Genomic DNA, 24012 nt, shown 5'->3' on the forward strand with positions numbered 1-24012 from the left:
CTTAGATAACCTCAAAATAGTCCCAAATACATGCAAATCAGAGATAAAACATGCATGAAAAGAGGACAAAAAGCTAGGCAACAAAGATAAGAATTGAAGCCTAATAACAAGAAAAAGGATGGGTGGCTAATCTCTCCAATTTTGGAGCTTCAAAGCATGATTTTCAGCCCTTTTAAACCTCTGAAAAACAACATGAATACCAAGGAAAGAGAGTAAAAAAGAGAAGATTTTAGGTTATGAAATAAAGGTGTATTTCTACCCTTTTGGTAACCCTTCAAACTCAACTCCAACACTTCAAACAAGCTCAAAAACAACCAAAACAGCAAGAATGATGGAGTAAAGAACAAAAATGAAAGCAAGGAAAGAGAAAGCAAGCTTATACCTTTCAAGAAGCAAGCTTGCTCTTAGAGTTTCCAACTCAATTTCAATGCACTCTCAACTTGAATTACACTTCATTAAGATCAACCAAGGCTTTAGAATGATCAATCAAGGTTGTATAGGGCATGTAGTGGTGGTGTAAGCAAACAAGGTTAGCTCAAAGTCTGCCTTGCAATGGAAGAATGAGGAGTCAAGGCTCTCAAGGTGTATATCTCTCTTCTAGATATTTTTTCTACCCTTAAAACAATTCCAGAGCTTCAGTTTTATAGAATTCGAGCTAAAAAGGTAACAAATATCTTCAAAAATGGACAGCTGGAAGCCTCCCGCCCAGAACAGTGTTTATCACCATCAAAGGCCGGCCAGCCGTTCATAGCCATGACCGGCCATCACCAATGCATGGCCAGGCCTTGATGGCCTCCCCTGTTTTTTTGGTTCAAACTCAGCTCAGGGTGAGAAATGGTTCAGAAGTGAGACCCAAGGGTTCAAACAAGGTAAATGTTGAAGATGTGAAGCTATTTCGGAAGCCTGATTGATTCCGAATCGCTGCAAATTCGTAATTCAACTTTCATCATTGAGTGCACTAAATTAAGCATCTAAGTCTTGCTGGCAGTTAAAAGTGGGGTGTCTACAATGGCGTAGTGGGGACTTAATTGCATGGACCTCTAGGACATTCATTTATTTTGTTTTAGATTGTTATGTCAAATTTGTGCATATTTCTTTTTTTATTTTTTTTATTGAGGTATATTTAGGATTATTTTGATATGTGGGTTGTTTATATCCCATAAGTTTGGATGGTATTGATTACGGTTGGTTTTGCCATTTATACTTGTGGCATGTCACTAGATTGAGTTTGGTTATTTATTATTGAACTATTGTATAATTGTTTAATGTGATTATGGATTCGTGTTTAGGCTTACGTGTGCCTTGGGCTAAGGCCCTGTGGGCCATGGCCGGTCATACCCGGGTTTGGGGTGTGACAATTGTGGTATCAGAGCCAACCCATGCACACAACCATGTGGGCCACTTATTCTGAGCTGGCCACAAGTTTGTCGTGGTATTCTAATTGATTATTGACCCTCGCGAGGATTTATAAGTGTGGGAGTTTGTAACACCCTGTCCCACATCGGAAGTTTGCATGGGTGATCTTGGGCATATAAAGCACCACTACCTTGCTACTAAGTAACTTGGACTTAAGCTTTTAGGTATTGTTGGTCGACCCATAGGTTACTTGGGCCAGCAAGTAGTGGGGTGTTACACCTTATGTGCCTTTACTTCACTCTGACTTGCATACTCTATCGATGGAGCTTTCAACACACTTCTCATTTCTCCTATAAGGATCTAGTTCTCTTCCAATGATTGATTTGCCAATGCATCCCTAATTTGAGCCACCAAAACTCCTATGGGAATTCTAGCATGGCCATTTGCCTGGCATTCTATACTGTTTGGCTACTCATCTGGCCTTTATGGGCCATTACCTAGCCAACATATTGAGCACCACCATCATTAGCCATGACCAAGTCATGGTCCACCTTTTCTTCTTCAAACTCAACAGGTCTCTTCTCTGAATGCTTATTAACCTGTTTCTTTGCTTTCACCATTTTTTATCCAAATTATGCAAGAAGGTCCCACTGGGCATGCCAAAATTGTTAATAAAAATTATGTTGGGCCTAGATCGATGGCAACCAAACAATAATTCAAGCTAGACAATTAAACAAAAACAATCAAGTAATTGTGGTACGGGTTCGAATGTCTCAAAAGGATGAGGACTTCATTGGATCAACTAATGGTAACAAAGTAAACAAGAAGGAAAAAAAAACTTTTTGTATAACCTGATGGTAACAAAGTAGACAAGATAAACAAGAGTAATTTCAAACTGAAATCACCAATGTTCTCCCAATTACAAAGTTCAAGTTACAAAGGAAAGAAAAACTACTCCTAAATTACAATGAACGAATCCTAAGTCTAAAAAGCTAAGTTGTTATATTGTTGTTGATGTTCATTCCTTCAAATCTCTGGCCTTTATATCCTCTCCCTTTTTTCTTGGCCCATGATCGTATGACCTCCTTGAGCCTTGTAACTGCCACTGCTTAATTGTTTCAATTGCTTCCTGATTTCTAGGCTGTCAAACTTCTCCAATCCTTCATCTCTTATTGTCGAACTGCTTCCCTTCTAAGTTGCCACATACCTCTCAGTCCATCAATAGATAAAAACTCCCACCTGGCACATTCCTCTTTTTACAAGTCACCCATTAAACCCATGACTTAGCCAGTAACTACTCCATCATCTACATTGTTTAATGCACATTATTAATCTCTCTCATGTCGCTTGCCCACTCAAATAAATGTTGAACCCTCACTTGACTTTGCCACATGTCACACTCCAACTGGTCCACCTGTTGACAGACCCAGCAAAAATTGGTGCAAATAGCATCGTACTAGAATATATTTTTTTTGTTCTTAATAACACGATATTCGTAAAGTCAGGATAAATGCTTCTATAGATTAAGACTTTGGAAAGAGCACATCTCCAAATCTTAAACCTTAACCACTAGACCAACTCTTGAAGAGAGCATAGTGTCACACCCCTACGGAATTCTCCAAAATATTCAGAAGGGAGCATGCAAGAAAGAGAGGTTAATGGAAGAATCTAGAACTCCCTAGCAAACTTTAGAAGACTACGAAGAATTCTAGAAAGATCTAGGGAAATCAGGAACCTATACACTTGTACATATAATTAGATATTTGTATAGATAGTCCTAGAAGGCATTCTAGAACATTCTTGTAGCTTGTAAAGAAGGCTTCCATGGGAAGCTTCTACATGATATTCTCTTAAGAGTTCTAGAATGCTCCTAGGGAGCCTATAAATAAGAGAGGAGCTCATTTGCTCCAATCCATCTAAGAGTTGTAAAGCTTTCTCATAGTGAATACAAGGCATTCTCTCAAACTCTCATTGTCCTCTTAACTTGTCTCTCTTCTAAGTTTGTGAGTTAGGCTGATTTAGCTTCATCAAGTGAAGCTTGAGATTGTCTAAGTGCCGTACGGATAGCTTGGAAATAACCAAGGCCATGACACGTGGTATTAGAGCAGGTTTGTGACAAGAGGAGAAAAGGCAACATGTCTTCTGGCGCTGACGACAATACAGTGACCGAGCAAACCCGTGGAAGGGACAACACTAGCAAGGAAAGGAAGGATAAGTCACGAGATGGATATGATGTTGCAGCAACCATGGAGACTCAGCTGGCTAAGGTAGAGCTTGCCATGGGCGATTCGAGAGAACACCTTGATATGTTGGAACAAAGTTTAGAGCAAGAGGTAGAAGGTCTCAAGGGAGAGATCAAAGAACTCCATGATGGCATGCTTTCCACCATCAACTCCGTGGTGTATGATGACCAAGTTGCCAGTGATTTCTTCCAAGCTAAAGTGTTGGAGATGCTTGCGAGCTTTGAAGCCCGCTTGGAGGAGATGCACCAAGATGTGGCAATGTGCAAGAAGGCCATAGCCCATTCAAATTAGCTACTGGACAACAGCCGCTAACACCCCACACAGTTATATCGGGCTATATAGGAATGAGTCCAGCAGCATTCAAACTTGCCAAAGGTTGGCAAGAGCAGGCCAATGTTGCAAGAACCTACTTGGATAAAGCATCTAAGAAGATGAAGAAATGGGCTGACAAATGAAGACGTGCAGTGGAATTTCAAGTCAGGGACTTAGTGCTTGTCAAGCTGCTACCACAACAATTCAAGTCCCTAAGAAAGGTGCACAAAGGGCTCACAAGGAAATATAAAGGCCCTTTCCCTATAACAAAAAATGTAGGCAAAATTTCCTACCAAGTCCAGCTACCCCCACGACTCGAGATCCATCTCGTCTTCCATGTAAGTTACTTAAAGCCCTATCATGCTGACAAGGAATATTCAAGTCGCGAAGAGTCAACAAGGGCACCAATAGCAATCGTAGCCTCATACGACAAAGAAGCTAAATACATGATGACTGACCGAGTGATTAGAAGACGTGGAGTACCTCCTTGTATCGAGTACTTGGTAAAATGGAAAAGACTACCTAAAAGCGAGAATAGCTGGGAACCAGTTGATACTTTGTGGCAGTTCAAGGAACATATACAAAAATTTCAAGAGGAAGACGCGACAGGTGGGGGAGAAATGTCACACCCCTACAGAATTCTCCAAAATATCCAGAAGGGAGCATGCAAGAAAGAGAGGTTAATGGAAGAATCTAGAACTCCCAAGCAAGCTTTAGAACACTATGGAGAATTCTAAAAAAATCTAGGGAAATCAAGAACCTATACACTTGTACATATAATTAGATATTTGTATAGATAGTTCTAGAAGGCATTCTGGAACATTCTTGTAGCTTGTAAAGAAGGCTTCCATGGGAAGCTTCTACATGACATTCTCTTGAGAGTTCTAGAATGCTCCTAGGGAGCCTATAAGTAAGAGGGGAGCTCATTTGTTCCAATCTATTCAAGAGTTGTAAAGTTTTCTCATAGTGAATACAAGGCATTCTCTCAAACTCTCATTGTCCTTTTAACTTGTCTCTCTTCTAAGTTTGTGAGTTAAGCAGACTTAATATCATCAAGTGAAGCTTGAGATTGTCTAAATGCCACACAGATAGCTTGGAAATAACCAAGGTCATGACAATAGTCTCAAACCAAGACTTAATCACCAAACCAACTCTTGTTAGGATTATCATTTGGGTTTATATATCTTATTCTATAATTAGAATATCTTTAGATTAAGAAGAGAGAGCAATAAAATCTTCTCGGTTCTCTTATGGTGTGCACCTCCTTAGGGTGCATATAATATGCATTTCTATCACAAAATGTGTAACTTTACAATAAAATTTTGTAATATTAATCACAAAATGCGTAATATCATCATAAACTGATGTAATAAAATGGTTACAACATTTCTTATTATGCCAATTTTATAGCATGGTTATGCATTTTATAATTGATGTTATAAATTTTTGAAGTAAAATTACACATTTTGTGGTAGGGTGCATATTTCCAATCTTCTCACATCTTATCTTTGTTTAGAATAAATAGACATAAATTACCTTCTATAATGTTTACAATATGAAGATATTTGATATTTTAATTTCCCAATCTGGATCCCTTTTACCTATATATTTCGAAAGAATTTAATCCATGTGTTTACTTTTGTATTTAAATATAAGATTTAAAATTAATCAGAATACATAATTCATTCTTATGATTTAATTCTCCGAGACAAACACAATTATTTAGTATCAACGGTCATTAACACAACTTATCACTACTCATTAGACTTTCTTCCTTTTTTTTTTAATTATGTGAAACATTTTTAAGTTAGATTTTTCTAGACAAACTTCTGTAAAATATTTTTGAATATTTACAAGTACTTGCAAATTATCGGAGAGTTGAATTCAAAATGTTAAATTTTGTTAAGTCACTCAAAAGTTCACTCGCTTAATCATTGGGCTGTCAATTTAGTTATTAAAAATGTATAGATAGAATTTATTGGAAGTACTATACGTGTTATAGTAAAATTAAATTTATAATATATGCTTAATTTTCAAAGTATATACCTGGCTTTTTCGCTTGTTTTAAAAATTTAAATTTACAACAAAATTTGATTTAAGTCAATTAATATATGAGGAATATCTTTTTTCAGTTAACACATTTTAAAATTTATTCAAATTCTAAATTAAATTTAAATAATTTGTTATTCAGCTTGTTTAATGGCTCTAGGTCAATATTCGTCGTTAGATTCATTTCAAACATAAAACATAGGTAGAAAGAGTAGAAAAATTGAAATCATCTAAGCCGCTGTTTGGGAAGATGGGTTAGGTCGGGTTTGAAGTTATTTTAACCACAAAAAGATAAAATAGACTTTTTAGCCCAATAAAGCAAAACATCACATCCAATACATTCATTCTCTCACAAAAAGTCGAAAAGTCAAAAAGCCCTTTCCAAAGGAGACTTTTTAACCTCAAACTAAAATAATCAAAAAGTCAAAAAATCAATCTATTTCCCAAACAAACCCTATATAAATGTTGATCCTTTCCTTTTCATCAATAAAATTCTCTAAATTTGTTCCTTTGTAGATTTTTCTTAATCGATGACCCAAGAATTGAAATCTTGAACTATTGGGTATGAATGTTGAATGGTCTATTATAAGGACAACATTAACGTTCTATTTTTTTAGATAAAAAATATATTTTTAGAAAGTTTTATTTTTTTTTTTATTTTTTTTTTTTTTTTTTTTTTTGACAATTAGACCTTATACAAGAGGTTAATTGACAGTGATATGTCTGAACAAGTCATAATGCAAATATAAATGCGGTATTAAGAATTGACCCTTTTCCCCAACCTACAAAGAAAAAGAAAGAATTGATGCACTTTAACTAGGATTAGAAAGACACGAAATATAAACATAAATAAAATGATTATATAAATCAAACACAAAGAATACAAAGATTTATAATGTTTATCTCAAAATAAAGTTATGTCCATCGTCAATGCGATTTCACTATGATTTGAAAGAATTACAGTACAAGATTGAAAATTGAAAAATGCGACAATTCAACTATAAATACATAGTATTGGATAATATGACAAAACTGTGAAATACCAAATATATCCTTAGTTGTTAGTGTTTAGTGTTTAAGAGGATCCACACTACCTTAAAGATCATTCTTATATAATAATAATAATAATATAGCTTTTATGGAAACACATTTAGATTAGTACTATTTGATAACATTGTTAGTTTTTTTTATTTTTGTAAACGTGAAACAAAACAAGAAGTATTTTTTAAAATAAAAAATAAAAGCAAAAAGCTTGTTTGAAATGCAGAAATATATTCAAAACATATAATAATAATAAGGGTAAATTAGGCAAATAGTCTCTGTAGTTTACACGATATGTCAATTTGGTTCCCGTAGTTTCAATTTGCTCGATTTTGCCCCTTAATTTAACGGATTATGTCATTTTGGTCTAATAAATAACGGTTGTTAAGTTAATTTAACGGAAGGTCAAATAATATGTCAATTTGGTCCCTGTAATTTACACGATGTGTCAATTTGGTTTCTGTAGTTTCGGGACTAAATTGACACATTGTGAAAAATACAGAAACCAAATTAGCACATTGTTTGACTTTCTGTTAAATTAACTTAACAACCGTTATTTATTGGACTAAAATGACACAATCCGTTAAATTAAGAGGTAAAATCGAGCAAATTAAAACTATAGGGACCAAATTGACACATCGTATAAACTACAGGGACTATTTGCATAATTTTCCCTAATAACAACAATAATTCAGTTAAAGTTAAAGTTTGATTAGTTAAAGTTAAAATTAGTCTTAGGAGTAAATTGAGTTAGAGTTAAAGTTTGATTAGTTAAAGTTAAAATTTGATTAATAAAAGCACAATAATTCTGCACAAATATATTAAAGTTAAAGTTTGATTAGTAAACTCTGAAGACTTAATTCTATTCAAATTTAAACAGAAACTACTATGTTAGTTGTCACATGACATAAAAAATATGTAAGTAATATAATTAGTTAATGATTAAAAAGATATGAGAAAGAATGTTACTTAAAATATTTTAATTAATTAATAATATGTCATTAGACTTGATAATTAGATCTAACTTTGTACAGCAGTGTTCTATTGAATATTGTTGTTTATGGCCTGTTATATTTGGATCAGCTTATATGGACAGTTTAATTGGACACGTGGCCATGGGTGAATTTGACAAGACCTCAGTGGGTAACGTGTTCCTCTAATTTTTTTTTTTTTTATTATGTCACACAACATCGTGGACTGGAACAATGCATCCCCTCATTTTTTAGGGATATAAAAATTTGTGCTAAAAGTGATAATGTGTTTTGATGTATTGAATTTAAAGATTTTGATTTGTTATGATTTGTGCTGAAATTAGAAGTTTTAAGATATTTTTAATTATTAAAATTGTGATCAGGTGCGAAACTAAATAAGTGGTTGCTGGATGAATAATGACTTGGTTGTATTGAGATATTTTTTTATCCTATTGACAATGTTATTATCATGAAAAACTTTTAAAAAATAAAAACTCATCGGGATTAGTTGTAAGAGTTTAAATTAAAAATCATCAAGAAAAATTTCAAAGTTATAATTAATAGGTGACATCTCTGAATTAATGAGCATTTCAAAGTTTTTGTGCTTTTCGTTTCACGTTTACAAAAAAAATAAAAAATTAACAATGTTATCAAACACTAATCTAAAAGCGTTGCCATAAATACTATATCATATAAGAGTGAGTTGTTGGGTAGTATTGATCCTTGCAAAGACGAAATGGTAATTGCAAAAGATATTTTTGGTATTTCACAGTTCTCCCACATTACTTCAATACTTTATATTTATAATTGAAGTGTTGCATTTTTCTGTCTTGTATTGTATCTCATAATCTTATTTTAAGAGGAACAAAGTAAATATTTATATTCTATTTATATTTGTATTTTATGTTTTACTTATCCTAATTACATTGTATCGATTATTAATATGGCCTATGTATTTGCATCACGGCTTGTTTTTACCAATCACTATCAATTAATCTCTTGTACAAATTTTAATTGTCAAAATTTAAGAAAAATAATTTTTTTTTTTTTTTAAAAAATCGTCAAAATAAATGGAGTGTTAATGGTGTGCTTATGGTTCCAATTAATCGTTGTACAATAGTAGACTATTCAACATTAGTACTCCATAGTTTATAAGATTCGAGGTCTTGGCTCATCGATTGGACAAATCAACCGAAGGAACAAATTTAAAGATGAAAAAGAAAGGATCAGTCGTATCATTTAGAGGACTTCAATTTTTGTACTATTTCTATATATGTTTTATTTTTGAAATGAATACTAACGACAAATATAGAATTGGGATTATTAGGCAAGTTGAATAGTAAATTGTTTAAATTTAATTTAAAATTCTAATAAGTTTTAAAACGTGTTGATTTGAAAAAAGATATGCCTCACATATGAGTTGGCTAAAATATGATTGTATTGTAAATTCAAACCTTAAAACAAGCAAAAAAAATTGTAAATGTACTTTAAAATAAAGCATATATTATAAATTTAGTTTTACCGTAATATATGTCGTATTTCTAATAATAAATTTAATTCATACATTTTTTATAACTAAATTTATTAATAAGGACAACCCAATGGTTAAGCGAGTGATTTTTTTGATTAACTTACAAAAATCAAACATTTTGATTTCAACTCTGCTATAATTTGCAAATACTTATATATATCCAAAATTTATTTTACCGAAATTTGGCTAGAAAATTTTAACTTAAAAATGTTTCACATTAAAATAAAATAAAATTAATGAGTAGTTACAAAAGTTGTGTTTAACTTTAGACTATTTTAATGAGGAATGAATATAGATAATCAATGATTGTATTTGTCTCGGAGGATCAGATCAAAATATTGGATTATGTATTCTGGTTAATTTTAAATGTCATGTTTAAATAGAAATGTAAACTAATAGACTAATAGTCTTCTGCAGAACATATCGGGGGACTATTGAAGGGGATGGACAACTTAGGTTAAAAGCCATCTTATCAGTTTTTTTGGATTATATCATTTCTTTATTTTTTTTTTGTACGTTTTTTTAGAAAAAGCCAAAAAGTTGACTTTTAATCTACTTCCAAAATAAGCTTTGTTCCTTTTATGTTTGGCCATTTGTTCACTTTGGACCTTAAAGTTTTTTTTTTTTTTTTTTTCCACTTTGGCCCTTCATGTTTTATGTTTTTCTTAATTTGTCCCTAAGACTAACTTATGTAAAAAATTAGACAGAAAATGGCATATTAACAGTCAAGAGACATAAAAATATTTTATTATAACTCACATCTTTGACAAATTCAAATTTTAATATAATAATATTTTTTTTGAGCACTACTATACAAGTCCAAAAATTAGACCTAATTTTCAAACTTAATGATGTGTCAATCAATTAGGATATCTAAGGTAACACTTTTGCTCTCTTATCTTCTCAATCGTCAACCAATCATATCACTTATATGGGTCTAAAAAATGGACTTGTATATCATTTTCTTATTCAATAACGAATTATGTTGGAGGTTGTACAATGATGATCACTCAATGCAAATTAATCAAACTTCCGCAAAAAATGATTTGGTTAGTTTTAGGCTTAAAAAATTCAATTCAACATAAAAAAATATAATTAAAAAAAATGATTCTACCTATAAAAGTACTCTAAAAAATAGACAATCATACTCAAAAAAATTATAATATTCTGCACCTTAACTTTTATAGAATATGTACAGGCACATCAAATTCTTCATATATATGCAATTTTCAATAATATAACAAGTGTAAAAATCTTATAAATATTGAATGGTTCATTTTGTTTCTATTCGATTCTTTTGAATCTTAGTACATGAATCAAACAATATAACTAATGACTTAATTATTTAGAACTAGAACCTAAACGTCCTCTAAAAAAATGGAACCAAATTGTTCATTTGAATTGGTCTGAATCGATTTACAAATTCCACTTGTTTATTTGAAAACCCTACCAACCTTGTGAGTGTTCTAAGATCTCATGGCAAGAACCAACCTTTGTGAGTGTTTTATAAAAAAAAACAATAAGAATATGTTATAACAGTGGAGTGCATCTCTCTTCGTTTCGAGTGGAAATATTTTAATGAAAGTCAAGAAAAAATATTTTTTATAATCAACAGAAAAACAAACTTACTTTGATAGAAAATATTTTCTACTTTTGAAACATGAAAAATGTTTTTTAGATTAAAATGATGTCAACGCCACCTCACTCCCACTAGTCTATTAGTTTCAAGTTACATCCAAATATAAGAAAATATTTTCTGCTAAAACAAATAGTGCATACAATGAGAATACTACAAAATGGAGATACCATAGTTAGGTCTCACCATGTCAATATATATGTATATTCTTCATACTTCTCTAATTTAATTATGTGCATATGAACATGTTGTAACAAGAAACATTTATTATGCTTTCAAATTGTACATGGTAGCAAATTTAACTAAAAGAGCCTGAACTCTAAAAAGAGGAACTAGTTTATAAAACTTAACCCAGTAGATGAAAAGAAATACTGTAGTCTTTTACAAAAGTGAAGATTTTCATTTTTTTTAAATAGGTTTTGGGGCATATAATTTGCATCAATGCAGTGTATGTTTCTATCGAGCATTCAACAAAGTAATGGTGATTTCGTTGACTGAACCTATTGCTTCCTTGCTTGACGAACCAACCACCTCAAGAACATTCCTTTCGGTGAAGAAGCCGGGTTGTTTGGCCTGAGGCAATGTACGTTCACCAACCAACATCAGAACCACAGATGACATGCTTGGCCTATCCTCTGGAGATTGTTGCACACATAAAAGACCCACGTGGATTGATCGCAACACTTCAGTTAGATAGCATGAGTCCCACAAAGCCTCATCAATCAATTCCAATGACCTACCTTCTTTGTAGAGTCTCCATGCCTGAACAAATGCTCACACAATCACACAGTTGTGAATGTTTTGGAATAGGGGAGAAAGCGGGATTTAAGACAGAATATAAGAATACTTCTAAACTAAGTATGCTTACATGGCCAAGGAGGTTGAGATGGTGATCTGGATGATAGAAACCTCTGTTTTTCTTCCCACTCACAATCTCTAGCACCAAAACGCCAAAGCTGAATACATCTGATTTTGCTGAAAATAACCCATCCACTGCATACTCTGGAGACATGTAACCACTGCAGAAAAAAGTTAAATAAAGAACTAGATTTTGAAGCAATAGACTAAACATGCTGTATAGATTCTTACTATGTTCCAACCACTTTGTTTGTATTTGCTTCAGTCTCATTTTCCTGAAAACTTCTAGCCATTCCAAAGTCTGATATTTTTGGGTTCATGTCAATATCCAACAAAATATTGCTTGCTTTAAGATCTCTATGAATAATTCTTAGCCTGGAATCTTGATGAAGATAAAGAAGGCCCCGGGATATTCCATTAATAATGTGGAAGCGCTTTGGCCAATCCAGTAATGTGCTTCGGGTTTGATCTATCAAAATTTTGTTTGGTTTAGTCCATGCTCCTGCTAATCGGGTGCATGAATTTAACAGGATTCCTCAATGGAAAATCCCAAATTTTGGAAGACCCAAGTTCATGCAAATGCACATGTAATACAAACTACATATAATTTTGTTCCCATAATCAAATAAATCAGAAGAGAGCCAAACCGAAAATAGTTGTGGAATGGTATTATAGTTTCAAGAGAGCCAAACCGAAAATAAAGTAATCCAGGCTTTTGTTGAGCATGTATTCATAGATCAACATCTTTTCTTCTCCTTGAATGCAGCATCCTAGAAGCTTCACAAGATTTCGGTGCTGAAGCTTGGCAATACAAATAACTTCATTCTTGAACTCGTCAAGTCCTTGGCTAGAATTCTTTGATAGCCGCTTCACAGCTATTTCTTGTCCTCCTTCCAGCATACCCTGAGAATTACCATTATAATTGTTAGAATGTTCTTTTAAAACTTAAAAGAAAGCACCCTTTTTCTTTACTAATTATTATGACTTTAACCTACCTTTTTTTTAATATGTTGCTCTGGCTGACATTGTTCCAACTCCCAACATGTGCAATTATGACTAGTGATTTATTTTACAACAATACCAAATACATACTCAAAAGACATAATTACACACATTTATGAAGTTTCATATGTGAGAAAAGATGCATCAAACCAATTGACTTTTCTAAAAACTGAAAGAAAAAAATATTGCAACCACCAATAACAACTTCGTCGTGTAATAAAGGATAGTGAATGTTTTACTATGTTTGGGTGAGTGTGGAGAGTGGACAGATGGAGAGGATTTACGGAGTTAGAGCTTCTCTATAAGATTTTAAATAAGATTACCTTTCATTCCCATCACTCCTAATCAAAAGCTTAGTCTTAATCATTTTTCATTACAGCAAACTCAAAAATAAAATTCTAAAGCAGTTGTATTTATCAAAATTTTACATTCAAAATAGTGAGTTCTGTGTTGAAAGGTTTTATCGAACAATAAGTATAGGAACACAAAATTTGTGGGCCCACACACAGAAATGAATGCAGTGGTGTAGCCTGCTGTAGCACAACATTGTATGCACTTTTCCTTGAAAAAAAAAGTGTTTGTAGCCTTACAGAAAAGCAGTGATAAAAAATTTGAATGGTTTTATGGCTTCTACATAGGCTTCATGACTACATAAGAGTGTCTTTACATGGTTACCTTGTAAACAGGTCCGAATCCACCCTCTCCAAGCTTATTGTTGATTGAAAAGTTACTAGTGGAATTAGCTATTATAGCAAAGTCAAACAATGGTAACTCTAGATCTTCCTTCTGGCTTTTGTCAGTGCAACCTTGTTCAAGGTTGTTCATCAAATTTCCTGCAAAGTGAGGATGAAATGGTTGTAAACACAATGAGAAAATTAGTTCTAACAAGTAACATACCATTACAGACTTTACCACAGAATGACACATCGAACATATACCTTCTTTGTTCAGCTGTGAATTCTTCCTTTTCATTTTTTGGAGATACAAGGTTACGCTCATGCCTATCAGAAGAAGTCCAATTAACAATGCCAATGCCACTGCCACTATCTCCCTTTTCTTGCCTTTGATGCCATCTTGTTGGACTATTGAATCCTCAATCCATTAACAAAAATGGTCAAGTCAGTTAGATAATACAACCATGAAAGAACAAACTTAAATGATTTTTTTTTTGCCCATGAAGCTAGACTTTAGATTCCAAACCTTTGAACATTTCCTATATATTGAAGTTGTTATGGAAAAGGCGGTGAGAAAATAGTTGAAACAGAATAAAAACATAACCACACAAGGATTTATGTAGTTTGCCTATAAGCCTATGTCTATGGGCGAAAAATGACGGAAGAGTTTTACACTCGATGTAAAGTCACTCTCTCTCTCTCTCTCTCTCTCTCTCTCAACAGCCTATTTACAGAAGTTCACAAGATAATCCTAGAACCTTGAAATAATCCAATCATGTCAAAATAGACGCAAATACAATACAAATAGGAAGTTGAACCTATAGGATCGATCCATGCAGGCCAAGGATGGGAAATAAGCATCATTTGGATTGAATTCAAGACACACTGACAACAAGAATCAAAGTCCAAGATAAAAACCAAAATGGACACTTCTTTTTGCTAAACTGTAGTTAGATGTATACTACAACATACATTAGAGTTCTAGAGACCACAAATAAAAGTGAAAATTTTGTTACAAAAGACATTTAAGGACCAATTTCTATCATCGTGAAGATAGTCGCTAAAAGGTCGTCTCAAAAAGTAAAAAATAAGGATTTAGTGGCAAAATTTTAAAAATGTCATTAATAAATACATTTTTAGAGATAAGATAATTTGGTCTCAAAATGATTTATTTTTTGAGACAAAAAATTTGGTCCTAAAAAGATAATAATTCATCACTAATATCTAATTTTCGTTACTAAAAATAATAACAATACTTTTCACAATAAAAATATTTGGTCCCTAAAAAATAATTTTATCCCTAAATTTTGGTCTCTAAAACCTTAATTTTTTGTAGTGGTAGAAATGTAACATAGAGGAAGGTTTTGAGGAAGAAATGTTAGTGTTCAACATATTTAACTATGATTCTTACATATGTATAATATAATCTAATTAATCTGTGCTTAGTATGAATTCTTACCCAACTCAGAGGAAGCCAGCCTTATGTAAATATCTTGCCCATTTTCACTGTACTCTTTCATATCAATCAACTCCTCAAACCAAAGCAAGCAACCACTTCCACCGCCTGTTATATCTAAATTTGCGTAAGCCATACAAAAGCAGTTTTTCAAGCACATCATCTCACATTCCCTCAGGGTCATGCTCTTGTCAAACCAGGAGTTCCGTGTGTCTGGCATCTTATATCGCGAATACTTGAGAAACCCATCTCCGTTACGGCAATCTAATGGTGTCCTCCGAACACACCCATTAGACCAATCTCCATTTCCCCATTCCGTTTGGTTCTTGGGCACAAATTTATTCAAACAGCCACATACTGGCGACTTTTCATCATTACACTTACCATTTGGACCACATAGTTTATAATTATCGCAGTTATCGGTTGGTGAAGACAGGTAAAGGACCCATTTCTGCGTTCGATCAATCCATGTAAAGCGCTGCATAACACCATTATGATTCAGAGCAAACCTTGAAACAACTGAACTGATGAGTTGATAACCATAATACACCTCCTCCTTGGTATAAACCAATCCATATGTGTAGATGGAGTTTGGTTTAAGGCTTGGATTCCCACTGAATCCGAGACCATTCCATGGCCCAGTTCGGAACAGCTCAACAGAACCATTACTCAGAATGTTTTGTGGGTATCCTTGAGGATCACACCGGTATGTAAACTCACCTTGAGCTGGATCATCTCTGCTCTTCCAGGAAGAGAGGTGACGCTCAAGGCCCGTTACAAAGTTCTTGCCAAGCTTCATGCCTGGTAAAAGAGTGTCACATGGATAATCAAAGCTTTGCCACAAAATATTATCATTCACATCTTTCACCACAAGATTTCCTGACTCCATAAGTTGTGCAGCAGGGTCTTGTGTGGATCCTGTCACATTGGGAGACCAAATGACACTGCCGGCACCATTGACAAGGGCAAGAATTCCAGGGTCGATTACTGTTAAGATGCCTGACGAATTGACAAGTGGAATTTCTCTGTTGGCAACCCATACAACAGTCTTAACAGAAATTTTCTTGTACCAGATTCCCAAGTATGTATTCTGGGAATTGCCAGGGCTGAAAAAACCCATCTCAAAGCTTCCACCAGATGAAACAATGGTATTACGGCCTGTAATGGATTGGGTTTTGGTTATGGTGTCTACTGCGTTGGAGATTGTTGAGATGGAAAATAAAGAGAAAAACAAGAAAGGTATTTTGAGGCCTTCCATTGATAGTCTAATGTCTAATTCATGAAATTCATTTGTTTTTATAAATGAAAACTCAAGAACTCTTACAGCACAGTAAGTCTTCAGTTAGACTTTTCTATGGTTACTAACCTACCACCGTTCATTTGGACTAGGAAATCAATTAAAAAGACTTGGAATTGAAGTAATTTAATGCTAATTTGGACTATATTCACATCTTAGTCATTGCGTCAAATCAACAACCTGGATTTCCACATGTAGAGATTAATGCACTCTAATGTTCATAACAAGCACAAATGACATAGGAACAGTTATAAATTACACAGACCAGTGTTTCTTTCTCTTTCTTCTCTTTTTTTTTTTTTTTGGTCAATTTGATCAGCGTAGAAACAACTTGTATTAGAAGAAAATGAAGCAGAATATAACAAAAATCATATGCACCACACCACAACCCCACAAAACACCCAACAACACATGCAAAAATCCCAAAATCTACACCAAAGCAATCAACATACTGACCTCTACACAAACATTTTAACAAACAGATGGTAGGCATGGCACAAATTTGACGCCGAGTCCTCCCTCGTGTACATCTTATCTGAGCTCATATAATTTTTCCTTATAATTTTTATTTTTATTTTATTTAGGAAGTCTGAGCAACACTTTTTGGGCAACTTTTATTTATAATTTATTAGACAAAAATAACTTAAATAAACTAATGTAACTAATTGTCTAAAAATTGATAGAGGGATATTTTTTAATTTTACTTTTCAATTACACCTAGCATCCCAAAGATCAAATTTTCAACACGAGCAAAACAATCAAAGTTTTTTGTAATCTTATTGGGTACCCATAAAATTTACCCTAAAAAAACCGCAGAAAAAGCGAAAAAAAATGGTTGAAATTCATTTTACATGTGAGTCTCAATATAAAATAATTAAATTCAAGTTACAAAATAAAATGTTTGGATCATAAAAAGAACATCAAACTGAACCATCTAATTAGATATTCCAAATCCAATCCCTTTTTGAATGTACAACTCTAGGGTTCCAAGTTATAAGTTTGCCACACACACAAGGGTAAATCGAAAAAATAAATAAATTATGGATTTGTAGTTCCAAAATTTCAGAAAAATAAAAAAATGACATCAACTATGAAGCAGTAGGACCCGAACACATGAATTTTTGGCAAAGGATTTTTTTTTGTTTTTTCCAAATGTTATTCTCTTACAGTTTGTCTGCATCTCTGTCAAAATTTTGGATGTAACTGTAATGAATCCAATTATAATGAGAAGATATATTTTGGATTACGGTGCCCGCATATTGAGTTGGGTCGGATGGCCATTCAACTACCATTCTTCTGAACTTAAAGCGGATTGAAAAAAATAATCTGCATCTATCTTTTTAGTTAATGGATGCAGATTGAGCGGGCCGTGCAGGTTTTCTTAGTTAGCAGATGCAAATTGAGTTAGTCGTGCGGGTGAATACGGATTGATTTGACAGTTCGAGTTTTACTATTTTGGGCTTTTTCCAACTATTTTTCAATAATTTTTCACTATTATGTGCCCTAAATTTTCTACTGTTCATTTTTTACAGTAAAAATTTAACTTTCATATTTCATAAATAGTAAATATAATTACTAAATAAAGGTCATTTTTTAACACACAAAACATAACCTTATTTTCTCAGCAGTGTCGGCAAATCAAGTTAGGCCGAGTAACCTCTCATCCGCTATCTGTCCAAACTTATACTGTAGGAAAATCATTTAGCAACGTTTATAGATACAAAAAAACGTCGCTAATTCTTTTTGTGACGTTTAATACCCAATGTCGAAAACGTAACCATCACTATAGCTTTATGGTGTTTTAAAAATGTCATTATTTTAGTATAGGCGGCATTGATAAAAACGCTGCCAAATGTCCTAATGTCACTATGATATTTAGCGATGTTTTTTAAACGTCGTCTAAAATCTAACTATTAGTATTTAGGGTTTAAGTGGCGTAAAAAACGCCGTGATTATCCTTTTTCTTTTTTTTTCGTTTTTTTTAAAAAATTATGCTAATTTTATGTGATTGAACTAAAAAAATACTGTAATAAAACTCAATAGCACTAATATGAAATAATAACTCTTATTCAAATATCAAATGCAACATTAATTCACTTTCCCATTCAATTTAATATTCAATCACCATTATCCACAAATGATGTTTTACTATTACCCACAAAATAATATATCCAAAAATCATGTTTTAACATTAACCACAAAATAACATATCCAAAAATCATGTTTTAGCATAGAAGATATAGTATTCACTGGTCTACATGCATGCATCAGAACATAAACTGCAATCAGATTCACCAAAATAAATACAAATTGAAAAATTTGTACCCAATACTTATAAACAGTACTTAAAACTTGAAGCAGTACTAACAAGAAGATTTTATCACATAACAAGAGCTAATTAATTAGACTTGATTAGAATTAAATTTAATTAAACTTAATTCTAATCAAGTCTAATTAATTTATTCTAATTATTTTGATTCAAATCAAGTTTTAATTAAATTTTCTATATGATTCTAAATATTCAAATTAGCCTATTGAACTAGAAGGAAAGAATCCCAAAGCTAACTTCCAAAATACATACACATGATCAGGGCAACCAGTTACTCTTTGATAGAATTTGCGATGAAACAAACAAGCCATTGAGAAAAATCTACACATCAAATTTCAATGCCTTCCAAAAAATGAAAACATAAGAAACAAAAACAATGTCAAACAATATGCCCAGTATTTCTATCGAAGCCTTCATTCAGATTTAGCGGTATCTGTAGAACTTGACAAGCTTTTGTTTAGGTAAAACAAATGGAAAGATTAATGTATCACAAGTTTTCAAAGATGCACGTTAGAATATACAAGCAAATTTTGTTTTACTGTTTGGGACTTGGAAAGTAAAAAATCATTTTACTTTCCTCTTTTTTTTAATCAAATTCAAGATCCAAGGATAATATTAATGTAATATAATGAATTAAAATAAGCAACCCAATTAATTATCAGGTCGGATTTGGATAAAAATGGATCCATTGGCAGGCACACTTGGCACCCTAGATGCATTAGAAAATATACTGAGCTCCAAAAGCAACCATAAGTTATTTAGCAGTAGTACCAACATAAATGTGCGATGTCATTGAGGTAGTGCAACGGAAAAGGTGATGGTCAAATGCATCTGCACATATCACATATCATTTTCACTCTCCTTCTCCAGCTGAGTCTCTTTTTCAGCCCACTCACATGGATTAAATGATACAATGATCAAGGTTGTTAAAATCGGGATCCTACGTTGGATCGTTGGAGGTGTTTATAGGATCGGATCGTAGAATCGGATCGAGGATCGTAAGATCCTACCGAAAAAGACAAATTACATAATAATTTAATTTAAATAAATATTTCTTATAAAGTATACACAAAATGAACCTATATTTTATTAAAAAGAAGTGAAGATATTGTGAAAAATATAATACTCCATGTAAAATGTACATATAATATTATGCAATAGAAAACTCGATGGTAAAAGTTCTGTATTTTATCAAAAAAGAAGGTGAAGAATAAGAAGAATTCTATAACAAAATACTTTACAATGTAGAATAATGCATAAAAAGTGATGAAAAAATATTTAACAAAATTGGATATGAAAATAGGTTAAGAACTCAAAAGAGTAGCTTAGTCGAATGATAGGGTTTGTCATTAGCATCACTGGTGGAGCGGATTCGAGTCACAAAAATAATTTCTCCAGAAATTGGGATAAAGTTACAATCATCTTACCCTTCTTAGATTCCACTAAAGCTAAGTTTGTTTTTCCGACTATTTAATTTTCTTAAATTACCGCAATATTTGAATGTTTGTTTCCTAGTTTGTTTTTCTTAGTCTATTTGATTCAATACTACTTAATTTTTATTATTTATTTTGACAACATAAATTGATATTTAGACAACAAATATAAAATTTACAACAAAATATGTCATACAATACAAAACAAGGCTTGTAAATTGGATCGGATAGGATCAGATTCGGATCGGGATTCCATGATCCTATAAAATCCCACAACCAGGTTCGAAAGATCCTACCTATAAGGAGTTTTTTACACGATCCGGATCGATTGCACTCAAATGGATCGTAAGATCATAGGATCGTAAGATCCGGATCGGGATTCTGATAACCATGACAATGATCCCATTTCCATGTATTCAGTCACCATGGACAGCCGAGGAGGCTTTGTGCAAGCACCAACGAATAAAATAACTGCAAAAAAATGTATTATTTTCTTCATATCACTACACTATAATTATTTCTGATATGAACATCAAAAGAAAAAAATTGAGTGTCTTTTCCATTCACAAATCCTACAGTGTAAAGTGTAAACATAATATGGCAGAGTTAAGTTGATCAAACAAATGCAGGGCATTACCATTTGGGTGGCATAGACGGCTGTGTATGAAAAGAAGAAAAGAAAAAGCCAATCGCATGGACAAGAACATAGTTTCGGAGGGGAAATATGAGAAGCTACGATTGCAAATAGATCAATTAAAACAAACCTTAGAATAGATATCTCATTGCAGAAGTCTTCGATGTTCTCAACAGTTAAATCTTGTTCAAGAAAAACTTTAATGGCAACATCTGTCCCATTCCAAATGCCACGAAAAACTTGAGAATGAATATGATTTGCAAAAATTATATGATGAAAAAATACATAGCAAAAGAAAATTGAAGAGAGAATGAATATGAATTTGGCAAAGCTAAAATATGCATTTTTGTAAGCTTGCCAAAATTCCTTCAGCGATTTTGAAACTAGTGAACATGATTTTGAAGAGAGAATGAGCTGTAGAAATCAAACAAAAAGAAACATAAATTTCTGAACGATTTGTAGTGATTCAAGGAAATGAAAGTTAACAAAGCTGAGCTAATTTAGAAAGCAATGCCAACTTTTGGTGATAGTTGGAGACTTGGAGGCTGGCTGCAATGGCTGAGGAACAACTTGAGCAAGGAGTATAATCTAAGTTGTAAAAGGTAATGGAACAAGTAGCTGGTAAGGTTGTCGATGAAGGTAGATACAGAGATTTTGGTAATGGATTGTTGAAATGGTAGGTGAAGATTTTGGTGATGTGAGTTTCAGTGATGGTGGTTGTGTTCTGATAGGTCTGATCCGGGAAAGTGACAGCAGTGTTGGGTTGGCAGTTCAGGTGGTGCCTCTAGTGTGCTCAAATTGATCTTATTGCAAGTGTAGCAGGTTACAGAGAGAACAACACATAGAGAAAGTAGATAGAGGAGATGAAGTATCATAAAAATGTGGCCTGGAGAGGCATAGCAATGGTGGGATGGAGAGAGGAAATTAGGAATTATGGAGGTGGTTGGGTGTAAGAGATGGTCAAATAGGGTGGTTTAAAGATTAATAAATTCATATCCTCTTTTAGTACCACATTTCATGTCAAGTTTAGGTCTTCTCTTTCCCCAACATTTCCATTTATGTTGATCATATCACTCTTCCTTACCCTTGCATCCACAAATCTTCATTGTACATTACCAAAGCCACCAGATTTAATCTCATCTGATAACGCTACATTTTCAGCCCGTCATAGGCTTCCCTCAACCTGCTCCTCCTCCAGGCGCCTCCGAACCATATGCTAATGCCTATCAAGCCATTCCAGGTTCCACTCTCTCTCTCTCTGTGTTCAATTTGAGCGAGTCAACCATATATTGACTCCTCCAGATCTAAATGGTTAAAAAGAAATTATAAAATGCTTCATATTTTTTGGCATTCTTTTAATGGTGTCAGATTTTCAGTCAGACTACAAATCAGTCACAATCGCAAAATCTGGAGATGAAAAGCCAGTGAAGTGAATCATGTTGTTCTTTTTTTACATAGAAGCTGTGGTATTAGTTATGCAGGGGACCGGACCATTACTTTTGGAGCAAATTTTTTTCTTACAGCACTTAAAAGCACAAAATATATTGTGATGCATTAGATAAATTACCTACAAAACTTGAGAATTACACTGTTTAGAGCTGAATAAACTTGGAAAATGAATAAATTTACTCGTCCATAACTGGTTAAAAAAGGGTATCCCTAATCAAAGCATGGGAAGAAAGTGAGAAGTCAAAAGCAGAGAACAAGGGACTTTCTTCAAATTTATGAAGTTATTTCAGAGGTAATGAGAAGTTTTCTCAGCAACCAACCAAAGGACCGAAAGCACAATCTAGAGTTCTGAGATTGTAAAACAAAGGACCGAAAGCACTAACCTCTGATTGAAGAGGACGAAGAGTTCCAAATCCACAGAGATAAATCACAAACAGAACACCACCACTGAGATAAATCACCTATTTCTACCACCACAGTCACTGAAATGGAGTGAAACAGAGCATAAACTTGAATCTCAAATGAATGATAGAACTGAAATTACAGCAAAATCAAGTGCATGAAAGAAGAAAACAATCCAGATTTATATTCTTTAATAATTTTTTCCCAGTTTTCTCAGCAACCAAACAAAGGACCGAAAGCACAATCTAGAGTTCTGAGATTGTAAAACAAAGGACCAAAAGCACTAACCTCTGATCGAAGGAGACGAAGAGTTCCAAATCCACAGAGATAAATCACAAACAGAACACCACCATTGAGATAAATCACGGAGCTGAAACACATTTTGAAGGATTCGATTGGTTTTTCTGAGATTGTAGACGACGGTGCTCCAAATCAAACTTCGAAATCGCAATCGCTCTGAGATGAATCATCGAGCTGAAGAAGAATCGAGAGAGAGAACTTCATATTGATTCGATACTCATGGACCAGAGAGAGCAAGAGAGTGAGAGATTTCAGTGAGTGATAGATTTGAACTTAAAAAAAAAAGTGAATAAAATTTGAACTTCATATTGGAGACGGCGGTGGGTATTCAAAATAAAGGTTTGGAGAGACGAAACAGGGTTCATAGAGAGACAGGATTTGGAGGCGTTTCCAAGCGCCTTCGATTCATAAAACCAATCCATTTGATTAATAACGGCTGTTAAAATAGATTATAGATTATATTTAAATAGATTATAGGTTATAATTTTAATTAAAAGTTGTTAATTTTGGTGTAGTTGCTGGATTTATAGATTTAAATTGTTGAGTAATATTTGTTAAATAAGTTGTGAAGTAATTTTTTTAATTAATTTTTATTTTTTAGGATAAATTATGTTGACACCCCTTGAGATTTATATTTGTTACAATTCTCTCTCATCTTTGAGAAATTATATCTCTTTTTTTGAGGTTTAAAGTTTCATTACAGATTACTCTTTCCAGCAATTTAACTTTTTTAAATACCAATTTTGCCTCACTGGGTAAATTACATTGACACCCCTCACATTTTAGAAATTACAATCCCCTCCCCAAAGTTTAAAGTAGCATTATCAATTGTCCCCTCGGTTAGTATTAGTTGAAAAAAAATTCATTGAAAAAAAAATTAATTGAAAAAAAAAATTATTATTCAAATTTTTAAATTTCTGTTTAAAAACCAAAGTAAGTTTTGAATAATATATGATAAAGAAAATTTTTAACCATCATAGAAAATTTGTACTTTATTTTTTGAACTATCATTTCTTATATTTTAAAATCATACATTTAG

General features: G+C 33.1%; 1 protein-coding gene across 3 annotated transcripts; it reads right to left on the reverse strand.

Moving 5' to 3' along the window:
- Positions 1–11385: 11385 nt before the first annotated feature.
- LOC145789193 (G-type lectin S-receptor-like serine/threonine-protein kinase At4g27290) lies at positions 11386–23356 on the reverse strand. Of its 3 annotated transcripts, none has more exons than XM_082880061.1 (9): positions 23040–23356; positions 22655–22732; positions 15133–20659; positions 13938–14081; positions 13675–13832; positions 12690–12900; positions 12229–12466; positions 12008–12158; positions 11386–11901 (listed from the first exon to the last, which is right to left on the reverse strand). In XM_082880061.1, exons 3-9 carry the CDS (start codon positions 16385–16387, stop codon positions 11596–11598), a joined length of 2463 nt encoding a protein of 820 aa, XP_082736187.1. In that variant the 5' UTR covers positions 16388–20659; positions 22655–22732; positions 23040–23356; the 3' UTR covers positions 11386–11595. The 3 variants fall into 3 exon arrangements, with proteins under 3 accessions (XP_082736187.1, XP_082736186.1, XP_082736188.1); XM_082880060.1 differs by lacking the exon at positions 23040–23356 and adding an exon at positions 22962–22997 and having other exon boundaries at positions 22655–22753; XM_082880062.1 differs by lacking the exon at positions 23040–23356 and adding an exon at positions 20953–21034 and having other exon boundaries at positions 22655–22753.
- Positions 23357–24012: the final 656 nt, after the last annotated feature.

The sequence above is a fragment of the Camellia sinensis genome, chromosome 7, assembly GCF_055761805.1.
Source record: "Camellia sinensis isolate YWXY chromosome 7, ASM5576180v1, whole genome shotgun sequence".
Lineage (NCBI taxonomy): Eukaryota > Viridiplantae > Streptophyta > Magnoliopsida > Ericales > Theaceae > Camellia > Camellia sinensis.

Excerpts from the sequence above, each read along its gene's own strand:
- LOC145789193 (XM_082880061.1), bottom strand. The coding sequence starts at position 16,387 with ATGGAAGGCCTCAAAATACCTTTCTTGTTTTTCTCTTTATTTTCCATC. Across the intron at positions 12,467-12,689 it reads CCTGGATTACTTTATTTTCG|ATCAAACCCGAAGCACATTA; the intron begins GTTTGGCTCTCT and ends AAATTTTGATAG. Across the intron at positions 12,159-12,228 it reads AACAAAGTGGTTGGAACATA|TGGTTACATGTCTCCAGAGT; the intron begins GTAAGAATCTAT and ends TTTTTTCTGCAG.